Source organism: Colletotrichum jinshuiense, chromosome 8 (genome assembly GCF_051148585.1).
Source record: "Colletotrichum jinshuiense chromosome 8, complete sequence".
Taxonomy (NCBI): domain Eukaryota; kingdom Fungi; phylum Ascomycota; class Sordariomycetes; order Glomerellales; family Glomerellaceae; genus Colletotrichum; species Colletotrichum jinshuiense.
The window spans coordinates 3492518-3507104 of record NC_139315.1 but is presented as its reverse complement, the minus strand read 5'-3'; the positions used below and the strand labels follow the sequence as shown (position 1 = coordinate 3507104).

Here is a 14587-nt window from a genome sequence, read left to right as displayed (position 1 = left end):
CATCTGGAACATCGTGGAATGAAACAGCTGCATCTCAGCCAGTCACAGCGAGCCCAGCTGTGCCGTTAACGACTTCAACATCGTTATCTGTTCATACAAGCGTTGCGACGACCTTGGCCAGTTCTTTCTGGTCTTCTGGTGTAAACAGCACCACGTTTGTGTCGCAAAGCACACTGGTCTCAGTATCATCCACCATGTTGTCGTCATTCTCTGTCCCCAATACGTCAGTCCAAACAGCCACGGTCACCGGATTTACCACTTCATCTTCCCTCAGTGCCCCCTGGTCAACTGGTACACTATCTCTTTCAGACTCGGTCTCTTCCGGTCAATCTCCAATGCTGACACAGCCTGTGGAAACCCCTTGGCCAACGTGGAACTCGACAACAGTCACCTCTTCAAACCCGTCAAGAGCACCACTGCCGACTCCCTCGGGAGGTTTGACACACGCAACACGGGTAGTTACTGCATCCAACACAACATTCACAGTGCTTGATACGGGAATCGGTATCCCCACTGCAAGTGATATGGTGCCAACACTTCCAGGTACTCTACCATATCCATCCTCTAATTTAACTGAGAGCCAGTCCGCAACTTCTCTCAGGTCAAGTGGCGGCACGACAATATCATTGACCACAGGTGCAGGCTCTGCAACTGTGGTTTCAACTATCTCGGCAGCGTCCACGCTTTCTTCTGTAACTACCTTGGGAACTGCAAGCTCCGTCACTGCTGTGCCATCCGGTATCACCCTCAGTCCCAATAGGTCAATCATACTGTCAACACTCAGTCGAACCCTAGAACTCACTCCAGGATGGAACGATACAGTTGTGAGTACCAAAGTCACTAGCATTCAAGTAACCCTCAGCACAGGTGCACCGGTCACCACCTTGACAGGGTCCCAGTTTTCGGGGCCCTCCAGCTCTGGGATTACACTACCTTCATTCACGAACTCGTCGATTCTTTCCCAGGTCTCCAGCAGCGCGTGGAATACTGAATTGATATCCTCGGAGACTGTGGTCCCTTCAACATCCTCGAACAATGCAACCGCCACTGTTTCTGCATCAATTGGCTTGTCAACCGGTGGCCAAAGTTCTGTTTTCAACTCATCAATGATTCAGACAGCAACAGCTACATGGAATACACCAGGTACATCTTCCACGCTGTCCAGTGTTATTGTGATATCGCCGATCTCTTCGTCAATTCCTTCTCTAACTTCGCAGAGTCTTATCCCTTTCCCACTGCCAAACTCCACCATCATCGTTTCTACTGATGGTACGGTTTTCGTCTCAACAGTTTTTGGGACTGCTTCCATTTCACGACCTATGACCGAATCAACAATTCCACCTCGGCCAACGTTGAATACTACAATCAGTGCCACCACTATGAGCGGAACAGTACCAACGGTTTTGACTTCTGGCAGTATACTGTCATGGCCTATGCTGAACTCAACCACTGGTAGTTTCACCGGAACCAGGTTGCCAAACTCTGTCACTGTCACAAGTCTGCCGTCGTCAAGTGCTTTACCACTCAATTCGTCAACTATTTCTGGTCATGCGACGGGCACTGTAACGATCTCCCGAACTTCGAGCCCCGTGACCGCAACCAGCTTCATTAGTAACTCAACCTCATCCAGTATTGTCACTGTGTTGCTGCCCACCCCGACTCTTATCATATCAGGAACCGACTCCACCATTCACACCAGTATTGGCGTCACTGTTATACCTCCTTTCCCAGCCAATTCAACATGGTGGCCGAGTGGGACCGTCGGATCTGTCAGTGAAGTAGTCTCATCCACTGCAGTTTCTCAGACGGGAACCTTCCCTTCACCAATCAACAGCACCACAGTCATAGCGCCGTTCCCTACTTTGAACATAACTTCATCAATCTTATCGACCGGGTTCTCCAGCAGTCTGGCGACTGAGACCAGAAGTACAGGGCTTACAGCTCCCTGGAACTCGACGCTGACGTTGGCACCGACAGTTTGGCCTTCAGATCCATCAAGCGTCGGCACTGTACCCGCCACATCAGTATGGAATAGAACTTGGACCCTGTCGCCCACGAGCCTCCCTGTCACTTTCGAAGCCCCTCCGCCCTTGCCTAGCTCGGTCTTCACTGCAAGTGCTAATGCCACTTGGACGATAACAAGCCATGGCGGTAACACATCTATGTTGAGTGCGGCATCCACTGCAAAGGAGATATCCATCACCGTACCCCCGTGGCCGGTTTCCAACTCGACATTATCGAACTGGGCGACAGGTACTGTAGAAGTTCCCTTGACAACGGTCATAAAAACGTCGGGCACTGCGTCTTCAGTTGTCAGTTCTACATCGCCTCCTTGGCCAGTATTCAACTCGACCAAGGTACCAGTCACTGGCACCGTCTCTATCCCTGTGATCACATCTCCCACAACTACTGGGGCTGGCATCAGCAGTTCAAATTCTGCACCGTTCTCTTGGACGAATTTGACCTCTCAGAGTCCACCAACTGGCAGTCTGACTGCTTCTGTCGTCACAGTAAGTGGGGGGGCCACAATAACCCTATGGCCCACGGGAGCAGTATCGAATACTACCTGGACGTCCCAAGCAAATACTATTCCAGTGTCATCTTCAAGTAGCAACGAAACAGGTTTGCAAACGTCTGTGGCAGATGCTACGCAGACTTTATCGTCCGATGAATCTTCAGCAACAGTGGCACCGCCGTTTCCAACATCGAACTCGACCCTGACTGCCTCGTCGACAATTACAAACACATCCAGCCTCCTGCTTTCCACAGTAATATCAAGAACTAGCTTTACCACAGCTAGCTCCATCGTGGATCCGGCATCAACTCGCCTGCCGCCTTTCCCGACTGCGAACTCAACTTCAAACCCAGTGGTCACGCGGAATGCGACTATCACCATCTCAAGTAGTGTTATTACCCTGTTTTCTACGACGAGTGGGGGCACCCTGACTGGCAGTGTCATAGTTCTGCCAACCTCTTCCATGCTAACACCCTTCCCAATCACGAATTCTACTCTAATGCCTAGTCAAACAGGGAATGCCACCCTAATTCCAGAACCGACCAGAAATACAACTGTTACATGGGCATCTAGCATCGCCACAAACACTCTCAATTCCACTTCAACGATCACGAGGTCTAATGGCAACACTACTGAAATCCTCACGGTCGTGCCATCCTCGGTCATCTCCCGGCCGTTTCCGACATTTAACAGCACTGCAAATCCAGGTACAGCCGGAACTTTCACTGGGACGAGAGCAACCATCACTTGGTCCAACAGGATCTCTGCCACTGCAACCCCAACATTTCCATCTAGTACATCATACTCCACAACATTGTCCAACGTAACTGTTTCAAGTGTCCTATCCGGCGCTACACCGACTCAGCCAACTCTGAGCAGCATAAGCTCGAGGCACTTGACAATGTCATCTGGTGCAGGTGTTAATACCAGCACCTCAAACGCGGCATCACCTCCATTCAGCAACTCAACCACCTTCTCTGAAGCAGTTTCAACACATGTCACCTGGACCATCTCAGGAACCGTTCTTTCTTCTTTGTCCATCTTACCTGTACCTACCATTTCAACTCTCAACTCATCTGTCGCCGTTCGAACATCTTCCAGAACGGCACCGCCTGTCGTACCCACTAGTTCCCCCGTCTCAGTTTCCGGGTCTTCACCATCTCTCAATAGTTCACGCACATTACCTCATTCACCGTTCACCAACTCTATTCAACCCACAATCACTAACTCCAATGGTCCAACATATGAGACTTCCAAACCTTGCCATACTGTCACTGTTACCAACGGCACTGTGACGCAAGTTGTCACTAGAAGTGTTCTAATCACTACTGCCATGGCAAGTGCTGAGCCAACAGTCGTCTACCCGCCCTCATCTTCGAAGCATACAGCTTTTCCACCGACGTCATCATGCACATCCAAGTGGCAGAATATCACCTCGACGGTCTCGTCCGGGTTCACAAGTGCATGGACCTCGCTTGTCTTGACAAACCGTAAGTTCCAGACTTTTTTTGTCCTATACCAGCTAACGTTTTTAGGAACATGGTCTCCCGTTCTTTCTGCAACGACTTTCATCACATCAACGACGAGCAGACTGGTTTCACCCAACAGAGGCAATAGTGCTGTCCCTGAAACCGTGGAAGTTGGCGTACCGACCACCACCATCACAGGCGCCCCTCTTCCATCCAACCCTGCCTACCCCTGGGGAGGTGTCGGGCCTATCTTCCGGCATCACAAGACCGACCCGGGTAGTGACGATGGATCAGATGGCGATCCGGCAATCCAAGAGGCGAATGGCGCCTGGTGGGCTCGTTGGAAGAAACATACTGACCGACTCTTATCTGGTTTGGAGGAGAATACCTCAGAACGATCAGATGATAAGTGAGGTTATCACTGTTCAATGCCCCTTGGACTTGTTCATATTGTCACAACACTTGCTTTGAAGAACTACTTGTTCTAACTTGGGAAAAACTATGCCCTAATTGCTTCTATTTGTCTCACTTGAGCCACTTCCGCATCAGTTGCTGACCTGGGAAATGTATCAATATCACGGCCTCCTTTGTACTGCAGTCCGGCAGAAGGCGTGCCTGAGTTTATCACTAGCTGAAGTAATGAAAAACAAGAACTCCTGTTGAGCACAAGAAACCAATGAGATTGAGAAACCAATGTGCTACATGACAAAGTTAAACCGAGATTCTCTCTGAAAAATGAACTTGTTGATATGGGTATCGCTTTTTATAAGTGCTGTTCAGGTGGTTGGGTGCCCTCGGGTTCCCGTTATAACCAGTGAGAAGCACAGATGAGTCCCTGGAATGAGGATTGAAATGTTGCTGTAGACTTTATCCTTCGAGTATTCAGAGGATGGGCTAGTCTCAAGAAGGAGACGCTCTTATTGTATGGAAGGCCTGGAGGGCGCTGCGGAATTGCCGGGCTCATGCCTATGTTCCTATGTAAGTCTTGGTTTGCGGCAGTGAGGAACAGTCAAACGCACCCGCTCTCTTCCTAGATGCGTATACTGTTAAGAAGCCTGCAATCTCCACGGGAACACGGGCGGGTACCGGGGCACCGGCAGCAGGCATACAGTAGCGCGCACGCATTCCTCCTCGGTTTTCAAAATGGAGCGATACAAAAGGCCGCCTCCTCCCAATCTGGAACCAACTGGCCGAGGGCCAATTTTTTTTTTAGATTAATAAAGTCCTTTGGCCGCTTACATAGCAATCCCCCCCCCCTCCGCAGCAGCGCCCAGTCTTCCTCGCAAGTCCCGAACCACGATCCCGGGTGGAGGGGGACGCTCGGGCCCCAGTTTACTTACCCCTCCAAGTCCCCCGTCGCCCGTCGCGGTGTGCTGCGAACGTGGGGGGCGGGGAGGAGGGGCCATCGCGCGCTAAAACCCCGCAGACGCAGATGCCCATCGCTCCATGACCGCCGAGGGGTAGCAGCTATGTGTGCGTGCTCGACGAGAGAGGGAGGGGGGGCATGAAACTCGCTGACGTATGTCTGGGAAAGCTTTCATCCCTCCTGGGCCCTCTGGGGGTCGCAAAGCTTCTTTTCGAAGAAGGGGCACTTTGTTCCGTAAATCCGCGGCGTCCCGTCCGCAAGGTGGGAAGCACCAAGGGTCCCCCGAGGCACTGACCCCGTCGTTGACCGATCATGTTTGGATCATACACGCAGGTACGACGCAGCCCACTCGGAGGAGGGTGATTACGGATCATTACATAAAGAGGGTCTAGCTGCTGAGGAGGAACATTCCAATGTACCTATGGGAGCTCCCCTCCCCCCCTTCCTCCTCCCCCAGAGTCGAGCTAGGGACATTTGCTTTTGCTATTAAAGAGCATTCGAGTCAGGCAGTATCTGTTCCCCTTGCGAATATATATATATATAAACCTTGGAAAAAAAGGGGGGAGCCGGAAAAGACAAAAGACCAAAAGACCCAGAAACAACAATCACGGACAATGGCCTCCGAAAACAGCCCAGAGCTGTTGGACCTCACGATCGACAACATCACGCCCAACACGATCCGCATCAACTCGCAGAGCGACAATGCGCGGCTCAAGTACCTCATGGCGCGGCTGGTCACGCACCTGCACGATTTCGCGAGGGAGACGCGGCTGAGCACCGACGAGTGGATGAAGGCGCTCGACTTCCTTGTCGGGTGCGGGCAGATTAGCAGCGACGTCCGCCATGTAAGTGGCACATGATGTTGTTTCTACTCCGGTTTTCGGGCCGCTGTTCATCGGGAAGGGCGGAGACGGATGGGGTCCAATGATGCTGACGTGACGGGGCGTCCACAGGAATTCATCCTCCTCTCCGATATCCTCGGCCTCTCGCTGTTGGTCGACAGCATCAACCACCCCAAACCGCCCGACTCGACCGAGGGCTCGGTGCTGGGGCCGTTCCACACGCACGACGCGCCGACGCTGCAGAACGGCGCCAACATGTCTGGCGACCCCGAGGGCGAGCCGCTGCTGGTGATCTGCGCCGTCAAGGACCGGCAAGGGAACCCGATCCCGGGGGTCAAGATTGACATCTGGGAGACGGACAGCAGCGGGCACTACGATGTGCAGCACGAGGGAAGAGACGAGGCAAGCGAGCGGTGCGTCATGGTGTCGGACGACGCGGGCCGGTTCTGGTTCCAGGGGATCAAGCCTGTGAGCTACCCGATCCCGCACGACGGGCCGGTGGGGAAGTTGCTGCAGCTGCTGGGGCGTCACTGCTGGCGGCCGGCGCATCTGCACTTCATGTTCCAGAAGGAGGGATGGGATCACTTGATCACGTAGGTTTTCTTTCTCCCTGATGTTTGACCCCTTTCATTTTCTTGCAGAGGTCCCCTCTAAAGATGCCGTACCAATACGGAGTGGGGGGAGGATTGGGTGAGATGGATCGTGGATGGAGTTTGGCTGACAACAATCTCTACTTAGCGCGCTTTACCTCCGGGGAGATCCGTACGAGAAGTCGGATGCGGTGTTTGGCGTCAAGTCGAGCCTCGTGGTGGACCTCGATAAGGTGGACAAGGCGACGGCGGACGAGTACGGGGTCAAGGAAGGGAGCTGGGTGCTGAAGCAGGACTTTGTGCTGGTCTCGGAGAAGGAGACGGAGGAGCTACGGGACCGGAATGCCGTCGAGGCGCTGGGGAAGCTGGGGCTGACGCACCTCAAGCTTGTGGACCATCTTCCGGTGCCCGAACTGGACTGATTAACGGCAGAGTGGTGATAGGCTCGGTGTTTTGGATATATGAATGTTTGAGAAACAAAAAATCAGTGGTAATCATCTCACGTTGTCGTCCAGTATACGTATACGCTAGTTTGTGGAACGCGGACTAGATTGCAGGTGCAGGGCCAGATCGAGGCTCTTGGGCGCTCGTGTCGGTCGGACAAGGGACAGGGACAGGCCAGCCAACTTCGAGTGACGCACCGTGGGGCCGCATCCGGTCATTCGTAGGGCTGGGTGAGGTCTGGATGCGGAAACGCCGAAGAGTGCGGCAGTCCAGACCGGGTGGCGGCAGTTGGTCAGCGAGGAGACAGGGAAAGAGGGAGCCTTTCGTGTACGGTAATACCCAGCAAGCAAGCACCTGCGGGCAAATGAAGAGTTCGTGGCATGTGTGCCTTGATAGGCCTGCCTGGGCTGCTGGGGGGAATTCCTATCAGGTGATTCCCGAGCAAATGTCTCAGCCCGCGGACGGAGGTAGCGGAAGCTGGCAAGGTACCTCGACCGGCCGTAGAGGGAGGCCTTGGGTGGCGCGGGTGTCCCGGCGGAGAGCCCCAGAGTGGCTGTACCTGGGCTACGGGTAGTCGAAGATGCCGAGATACGGACTGCGGTTCACATTGTTTATTCTGTCCACTAGACCGCAAGTGGCCAGGATGCGCAGTGACCAAGGGACGGGGATGGAGGGGACTCGAGCAGTCCAGCCACAACTGGAATGGGGCCGTGCTGGCGCACTGGGGCCGGCGGTGACTATTGAGCTGGAATCGGACTGGCTTGTATGCGAAAAGGAACCTGGGGACGACGAGAGTGTGAGTAAGAGTAACGTATTGTTCAGAACAGCCCAGGTAATATTGCGTACCGAGGGGAAGAGGATGGCGGCGGCTTGAGGGGGAGGAGGAGGGGGGAGATGCGGTCGGCTCCCTCCAAAGCGGACTAGGCAAGTTGACCACTCACATAGCAAGGTGACTGGCCCGAGGGTTTCCTGCCTTATCTTTCCAATCAGGCACGCAATCGGCGGGAGGGTGCAGTGGGTGGCAGTGGAAAGGCCGCCCGTGGTCAGCGGTTCCCACTGCGCTCTTTCACTGGCTCTGCCAGGAACAGAGAGCAACTCAAGCCCCGTGCGCCCTTGCCCCTCGTGCCTTCTGATTAGCCCCTCTCCTCTCTTCACTGTCTCTTTTGGCTGCCACCACCCCTCCCCCCCCCCCGGCCACAACCGAGTCCGTCATTTCTCCCTACTTCTGCCAACCCAACATCAGTCATTGATCTGCAGACCCAGCCCACCCCCCATAAATCTTCCGACATACAAAACCAGCAGCCAGCCCTTTTGCCATCCTCACCACTTCGCCACTCTTCGTCACATATATCAACAGCAGCACTCCTCGGCTTCACTCAAAAAGCACCTGCTTACCCCCGCGCTCTTCTTCCAACCCACCCCCAATCACCCATACGCCCGTCGCAGCGAGACCGCTTTTTTAAGCCGTCTGTCGCTGATTCGAGTCCCATCAACAAACCCATTTCCCAAGGTCACCCCCGAACAGACGAGTTTATGTCAATTGAAAATCTCAAGTCCTACGGTATGTCCTCACCCTGCTCATCCCCGACGTTTTCCATCACCGTCGCCGTGTTTCATTCATGTCCTGTGCGGCACCGCCCGCCCTGGCATAGGAACACGTCGCTTCTGTTCACCCCTGACCGCCACATGCTTGATAACGACATCGCTAACCAACCTTCGCCCTACAGACCCCTTCGCCGAAGCCGACGAAGACACCGGAGAGACCAAACAGTCTCAGAATTATATCCATATACGGATCCAGCGTACGTCATAGCCTCCTATCCGATCGCTGTCGTCCCTCCCCGACTCGGCGACACGCAAATGCCGCACGTGCCGCCCCCCAGTCGCGGCGGTCGCGCCCAGGCACAGCAAACCACCAAACAAAGCAAATGCTAACAAACCGCCTGTAGAACGCAATGGACGAAAGACTCTGACCACCGTTCAGGGTCTTCCAAAGAAATTCGACCAGAAGAAAATTCTCAAGGTCATCAAGAAGCAGTTCGGTACGGTTCTACCCCGCTCCCGAACTCATGTTCTTTCTTTGTGTGTGCCGATCGCTAACATGCTCCCCTCTAGCTTGCAATGGCACCATCGTAGCTGATAGCGAGATGGGTGAGGTCATCCAGCTCCAGGGTGACCAGCGCAAGGTCGTTCAAGAGTTCCTCATCAATAAGAAGGAGGGTCTCGGACTAGACACCAAGGGCATCAAGGTGCACGGTTTCTAAGCCCGCCGCAGGTCGCCGCCGTTCCTGCCAGCCTCAACGACTCCGTTGCGGTTGACGTCCGGGTTTGAGGATGGAGAGGGCATAGCAGCCTTCTCTCTCCATGCCGCTCAGTGCCGGCACCCGATTCGACGTTGCAGGACGGTATACCTACTACCGACAGGAAGAGATTATCGGTGGAGGTTTAGGGCGACTTGCGTCAGCCTTGACGCATGATGAGATAGTCAGATATCGAGCACCTCTTGGGGGTTTGCCGTACTTTCTTTGACGGTTTGGGCGGCCCAGAGATGATAAGTCTATGAAATTGACGTCTTTGTCACATTTTGAATCTGCCTCCCCGTGATGCTTTCGTCGTTCTACCTGCGCTGTTCCTTTGTGACGAGTTGCCAACTCCGCACAATGGTTTGTCTTGGTAAGCTAGCAATTGGGGATTTCCATGGGCGTCGTCAGAAGCACGTCACGCGTTGTTCCAGAAGCATTCGTGTTTTGAACGATGTCGAGCATGACGGCATTTGAGTCAAGCCCAGCTAACCTCGTTCATTCAACCCGATTCCTCGTAAGCGTAATTTTAGAAACTGGAAGCCAGCCGGCTTTTTGACTGAGACTCGGGCGACGGGTCGGTTCGAGACAACACGTTCAAGTTCGAGACATGCCACCGACTGCACAACGCCAGAATATATGAGATACAGAGAGAGAGAGCGAGCTCCCGGACAGACAGATAGATAGCTCTACATATGTCTCTGCCTACTTATCTAGCACGACTTTTGCCAACCCTTTTGTTCTCCCAGGTTCATACGAGTAGAAGACTCTCTGGACAGACGAAGGGAAAGCTGACGAGGAAAGGAAAGAGGGTCAAAGATGGATGGATGGTGGTGCTCTGGCTTGTTCCGTTGCCCGCATGCTCAGTGGGTAGGTAGATATGTAGTCATAAGTGGGGGGTGAGCATCGCCAACCTGCACTATTCGTCAGACACAGCAGGAGAGCAACTAGGTTGTTGAGTTGGTCGGTCGGTCAAGCGACAAAGTGGCAGAGAGAGTAAATACAGCGTGAATTCGAATGTTGGGTTTGGGGGGTATCTATGTTTCTCGGAAGGGAAAAAAAAGCAGATTTTTCCGTACAATCAAATAATTCCATCAAAAAACAAACAAAAAAGGATGTTCCGTTTCTGCCTTGCCTTGCTTGCTTGCTTGCTTGCTTTGCCTTTTGTCCATGCCCCTCCCCTCCCCTCTGGTTGCTCCACCTTCTCCTCCACCATCACCACCACCTCTTCTTCCTCCTACAACTCGCTATGTGACGGGGGATACGACGGGAGAATGGCCTCGCCTGTCAGGCGCGTGACCTGCTCCAGGAGAAATCTCGCCAGCGACTCGAAGGGCTTTTCGGGGTAGTCGGAGCCGTTGTAGTGGAGGTGGGCCAGCAGGGAGACCATGCTGATGAAGCTCGCGATGGAGAAGATATTGATGGAGGTGGAGGTTTCCTTTTGTATGTTTATGCTCCGCTGGGTTATGTGATAGGCTATTGTCAGGGTCTGTCTCGGGCATCGTGTGTTAGTGGTTGGTTGTAACTTTCACAGATTGGGGGCGGGCATGGCAAGAGGGGGGAGGGGGTTTCAAAAGATAACGACTGACAGTGGCTATGGTGACCCAGCCCGGGAGGAGGAGTCGGGGGTCCAGGAAGCCACCAGAGAAGGTGAGTATTCTTTCAGTGAGGAACGCGTTTGTGGAGTTTATCGTCAGGAGGCGGATGATTGTGGCCTGGGGCGTGTAGTTGATGAGCCTGCCTGGGTGTTAGCACCGTCCCCTCTGCTCTTGGATCCGAGGAGAAGGGGGGTTCTTTCAATACTGACCATCGGGACATCAAGCAGTCGATAAAGAAGAATGATAGGTACGCAGAGGCTCCGCACTAACACCGAGTTTCCATGTCAGCATGTGTTATATCCCTGTTTCTTTCCCCCCACACGGCGCCCAACCAACATCATGTTGTACATTCCGGCCGGCAGTAGGGAAGGGAAGTGATTGCCCATACCCACATGAGTCCCAGGGACATCTCCGTCCAGGGGAAGGGTATCTCGGCGTGGCCCGGGGGCCAATTGGGCGGCGGGCACGTGCTGCCGGCGAAGCCTCCGACGCCGACGCCGACGCCGACGCCCGACGCAGCGGCGGCGTCGACGGCCTTCTTACCGCCCGGGACGGCAACGGGTATGATCTGGACGAGGAGCGTCAGGGCGGGCTGCAGGGCCCAGAAGATGGCCGGGCCGATGGAGAGGAGGCGGCAGGCGAAGAGCCATGGCCGCCATCGTTTGGGGACATTGAGGACGACGGCGATGCGGGGCTCGAGGAGGGAGGAGGAGACGAGGTCCGGGTTGTAGGACGGGTAGGAGGGGGGGCTGTCGTCGGCGGCGGCGTGCGCGGAGGGGCGGTAGTGGTGGATTGCGCCGTTCGAGGAGAGAGAGCCGTTGGTGTGGTGCTCGTCGGCGGCGTGCGCGGGAGGGGCCATCTAAGCTCGGTGAGGCGGTGGTGCTGCGTCGGATTGCGTGGCCATTGATGGAGGGGACTTTGATGCGGGGGCTGTTGGCGGCGGCGGCGGCATCAGGATAAGAAGAGGAGGAGAGAGAGAAGGGCGAGGGCGACGAAACGGAGAGATGGGGGGAAGCTATTTTGAAATTGCCCGTCGAAAGAAGGGTACGGTAACGCAGGTAGGCGTCTAGGCCCTTGGGACCTAGTACGTAGAGCGGGTTGACGGGTAAAAAGAAGGAAGGTCGATTGAGGCTAGTGGTCGATAAAGGCAGCTCGAGCGGTGCTGGTGTCTCGGCGTGCGCTGCAGCACCTGGGACTGGGTGGTCAATAGAGATGGACGTATGTGCCTCGTTGAGCAGGGGGCGTCTCTATTGTGTGCTCTCGTTGGATTTTATTATTATTTTTTAATTCGTCCGAAGAGCGTTCCAAGGAACGGGAACGCCCAGAGTCGGGCAGCGGAGAGGGGGGAGGGACGACTACGTGATGAGGTGGCCCGGCAGGTTGGCTTTCCTGTTCCAGCGTCGGAGCTGGATGGATGTGGACGGGGGTCGCGTGCCGCAATTGCTTCCAGATTTCTTTGCGCGAAATGTGTGTGTTTGATTCCGGACTAAAAGGCCTCGTCCAGGATGGTTCATTGGCTGGAGCTATGGACCGCCGGGCAAGGTTTGGGCTGTTCTAACGATAGCATTCGGCGTATCCAGGTGCGAGTGGTTTCCCACCTTCCCAGGTCCGCTACCTTGGATTTTTATTTATTTTATTTTATCTCGCTGCTACGTTGTCCCCGAGCGCTCTGATAGCAGGGTCTTTCTGTGGATGCGAACTGAGACCTGACAGCAGGCAGGGTCCTGCCCGCCTGGGTAAGGTACTTCCTTACTTGCCTTGGTTTGCAGTACGCTGGGAGGGAGGAGCCCACACTGTAATCGTCATTTCTGGATGAAATCCACCGGGGGTGACATAATGATTGGCGACCTCGTGATTGGCATTCGACGACGACGGCGACGGGCAGCGACGAAGCTGCCAGCCACGGTGTGGCTTTCGAGGGACGCCCCCGCCGTTGCTTCAGCTCCCCGTCGCGGGCGTGGCGCGGAGTATTCCGACCGAGAAAAGGTGGGTCCATCCAGAAAATTGAACCCCGGAAGCTTGGACCAATATGATTTTCGAATTGACAATTTTTGGTCAGAGCGAGCTCTCTCCCCCGGGCTGAGTAGGACCGTTCGGAATCAGACCATTCGAAAGCCCCCTCCTTCGCCCTTGGAACCGCGGCGCAACCCCTCCCCTTCGATAATCCCAGCGAAGCAAGCTCTCGAGGGCCCGACGACGCGCCGACCCAGCATCTCGAACGAGACATCTCGAGTCGTCCTCCTCCACCGAACCGATCCGCGCGCAATGTACCGATCCGCAAGGCCGCTGCTCGGCCTCGGCAGGGCTGCCGTCGCCATGCGCCCCCAGACCGTCACCAGAGCCCTCCCCACGGCAAAGAGGATAGCAGCAGCACCAGGACCCGTGTCGGCGAGAGGATATGCGATGAAGGCGAACCCGGCCGACCTGCGGCTGAGCAACCGCTTGAACAAGCAGGCGGCCGTCAAGGACAGCGGCTACTCCGCCAGCGAGATTGAGAAGTCCATGGCCATGGCCCACATCATGCTCCCAGGTACGTCGTCTTCTGCGAGACGGTCGAGAGAGCGAGAGCTCGCCCGCCGTTTCCCCGGGGCCTCACAGCTTCCCAGTGGGGGCGGAGGAAGCAAGAGACGATAGAGGCGCTGACGAAAGAACACCAACCATCCAGGAACCTTCATCGCCGTCCCCTTCTCCCAGCTCTCCAAGTCGCCGAGCGCCCTCTGGGCCTACTACTTCGCCCGCCTCAAGCAGCGCGGCAAGGACTTCCTCACCATCTTCGGCGCAAAGATCTCGTCCATGCCGACCTGGACCTCCCGCCCCCGCGCCCAGCTCACCCGCTCCAAGATCGTGCCCTCGGCCAAGTCGCTCCACCAGCGCCTGGGCGAGGCCATGGCCGCCGGCGACAAGGACGCGCTCCGCGAGATCTGCACGCCGCGCCTCTTCGAGACCCTGTCCGCCACCATCTCGCGCCGCAAGGCCAGCGAGAAGCTCACCTGGGAGCTCCTGCGGTACAACGGGAGCCCCAAGATCGTGAGCCACAAGGTCGCCATCATGCCGCCCGTCGGCAAGGGGCCCGTGGTGCAGCAGGTCGTCGTCGCCATCTCGAGCACCCAGAAGCTCGGCAAGGTCAAGAAGGCCACCGGCGAGCCCATCGCCGGCGGCGTGAGGCTGCAGAAGCAGACCGAGTACTTTGTCATGAGCAGGCAGTTCGACCCCAAGACGTGGGCGCCCAAGAAGTGGATCGTGTGGGGCAACACCAAGGCGACGACGTTGGAGGACTGGAAGTTGGAGGAGAAGGGCATCCAGCAGATGGAGAAGCAGGACTTTGCCAAGAGAAGGGGAAGTCTGTAAGGGCTCTTCTGGTCTCAGTGTATTAAATGGTAACATCATCGGCGACAGGAGGGAAAGGCGCGCGTGAGTGAGAGAGAGAGTGTGTATGAGGAGTAAAAACATGTAATGAGTGTAT

The 14587-nt window shown here is 55.4% G+C and overlaps 5 protein-coding genes across 5 annotated transcripts; 3 read left to right on the top strand and 2 right to left on the bottom strand.

Annotated features, from left to right (window-relative positions):
* Positions 1-1801: 1801 nt before the first annotated feature.
* EsH8_VIII_000918 (uncharacterized protein) lies at positions 1802-2284 on the bottom strand (the record flags this gene model as incomplete). Its single annotated transcript, XM_083269960.1, has 2 exons — positions 1802-2109; positions 2209-2284. 2 exons carry the CDS (start codon positions 2282-2284, stop codon positions 1802-1804), a joined length of 384 nt encoding a protein of 127 aa, XP_083129728.1.
* Positions 2285-5964: 3680 nt separating this feature from the next.
* On the top strand, positions 5965-7204 carry EsH8_VIII_000917 (intradiol ring-cleavage dioxygenase; the record flags this gene model as incomplete). Its single annotated transcript, XM_083269959.1, has 3 exons — positions 5965-6195; positions 6304-6785; positions 6931-7204. The coding sequence occupies 3 exons, from the start codon at positions 5965-5967 to the stop codon at positions 7202-7204; spliced, it is 987 nt and encodes a 328-aa protein (XP_083129727.1).
* A 1555-nt stretch (positions 7205-8759) lies between these two features.
* EsH8_VIII_000916 (translation initiation factor eIF1) lies at positions 8760-9490 on the top strand (the record flags this gene model as incomplete). The annotated part of the gene is made up of 4 exons (XM_083269958.1): positions 8760-8787; positions 8954-9028; positions 9176-9268; positions 9342-9490. 4 exons carry the CDS (start codon positions 8760-8762, stop codon positions 9488-9490), a joined length of 345 nt encoding a protein of 114 aa, XP_083129726.1.
* A 1273-nt stretch (positions 9491-10763) lies between these two features.
* EsH8_VIII_000915 (N-glycosylation protein-domain-containing protein) lies at positions 10764-11983 on the bottom strand (the record flags this gene model as incomplete). The annotated part of the gene is made up of 4 exons (XM_083269957.1): positions 10764-11015; positions 11116-11263; positions 11334-11389; positions 11513-11983. 4 exons carry the CDS (start codon positions 11981-11983, stop codon positions 10764-10766), a joined length of 927 nt encoding a protein of 308 aa, XP_083129725.1.
* A 1406-nt stretch (positions 11984-13389) lies between these two features.
* EsH8_VIII_000914 (uncharacterized protein) lies at positions 13390-14472 on the top strand (the record flags this gene model as incomplete). Its single annotated transcript, XM_083269956.1, has 2 exons — positions 13390-13654; positions 13790-14472. 2 exons carry the CDS (start codon positions 13390-13392, stop codon positions 14470-14472), a joined length of 948 nt encoding a protein of 315 aa, XP_083129724.1.
* Positions 14473-14587: the final 115 nt, after the last annotated feature.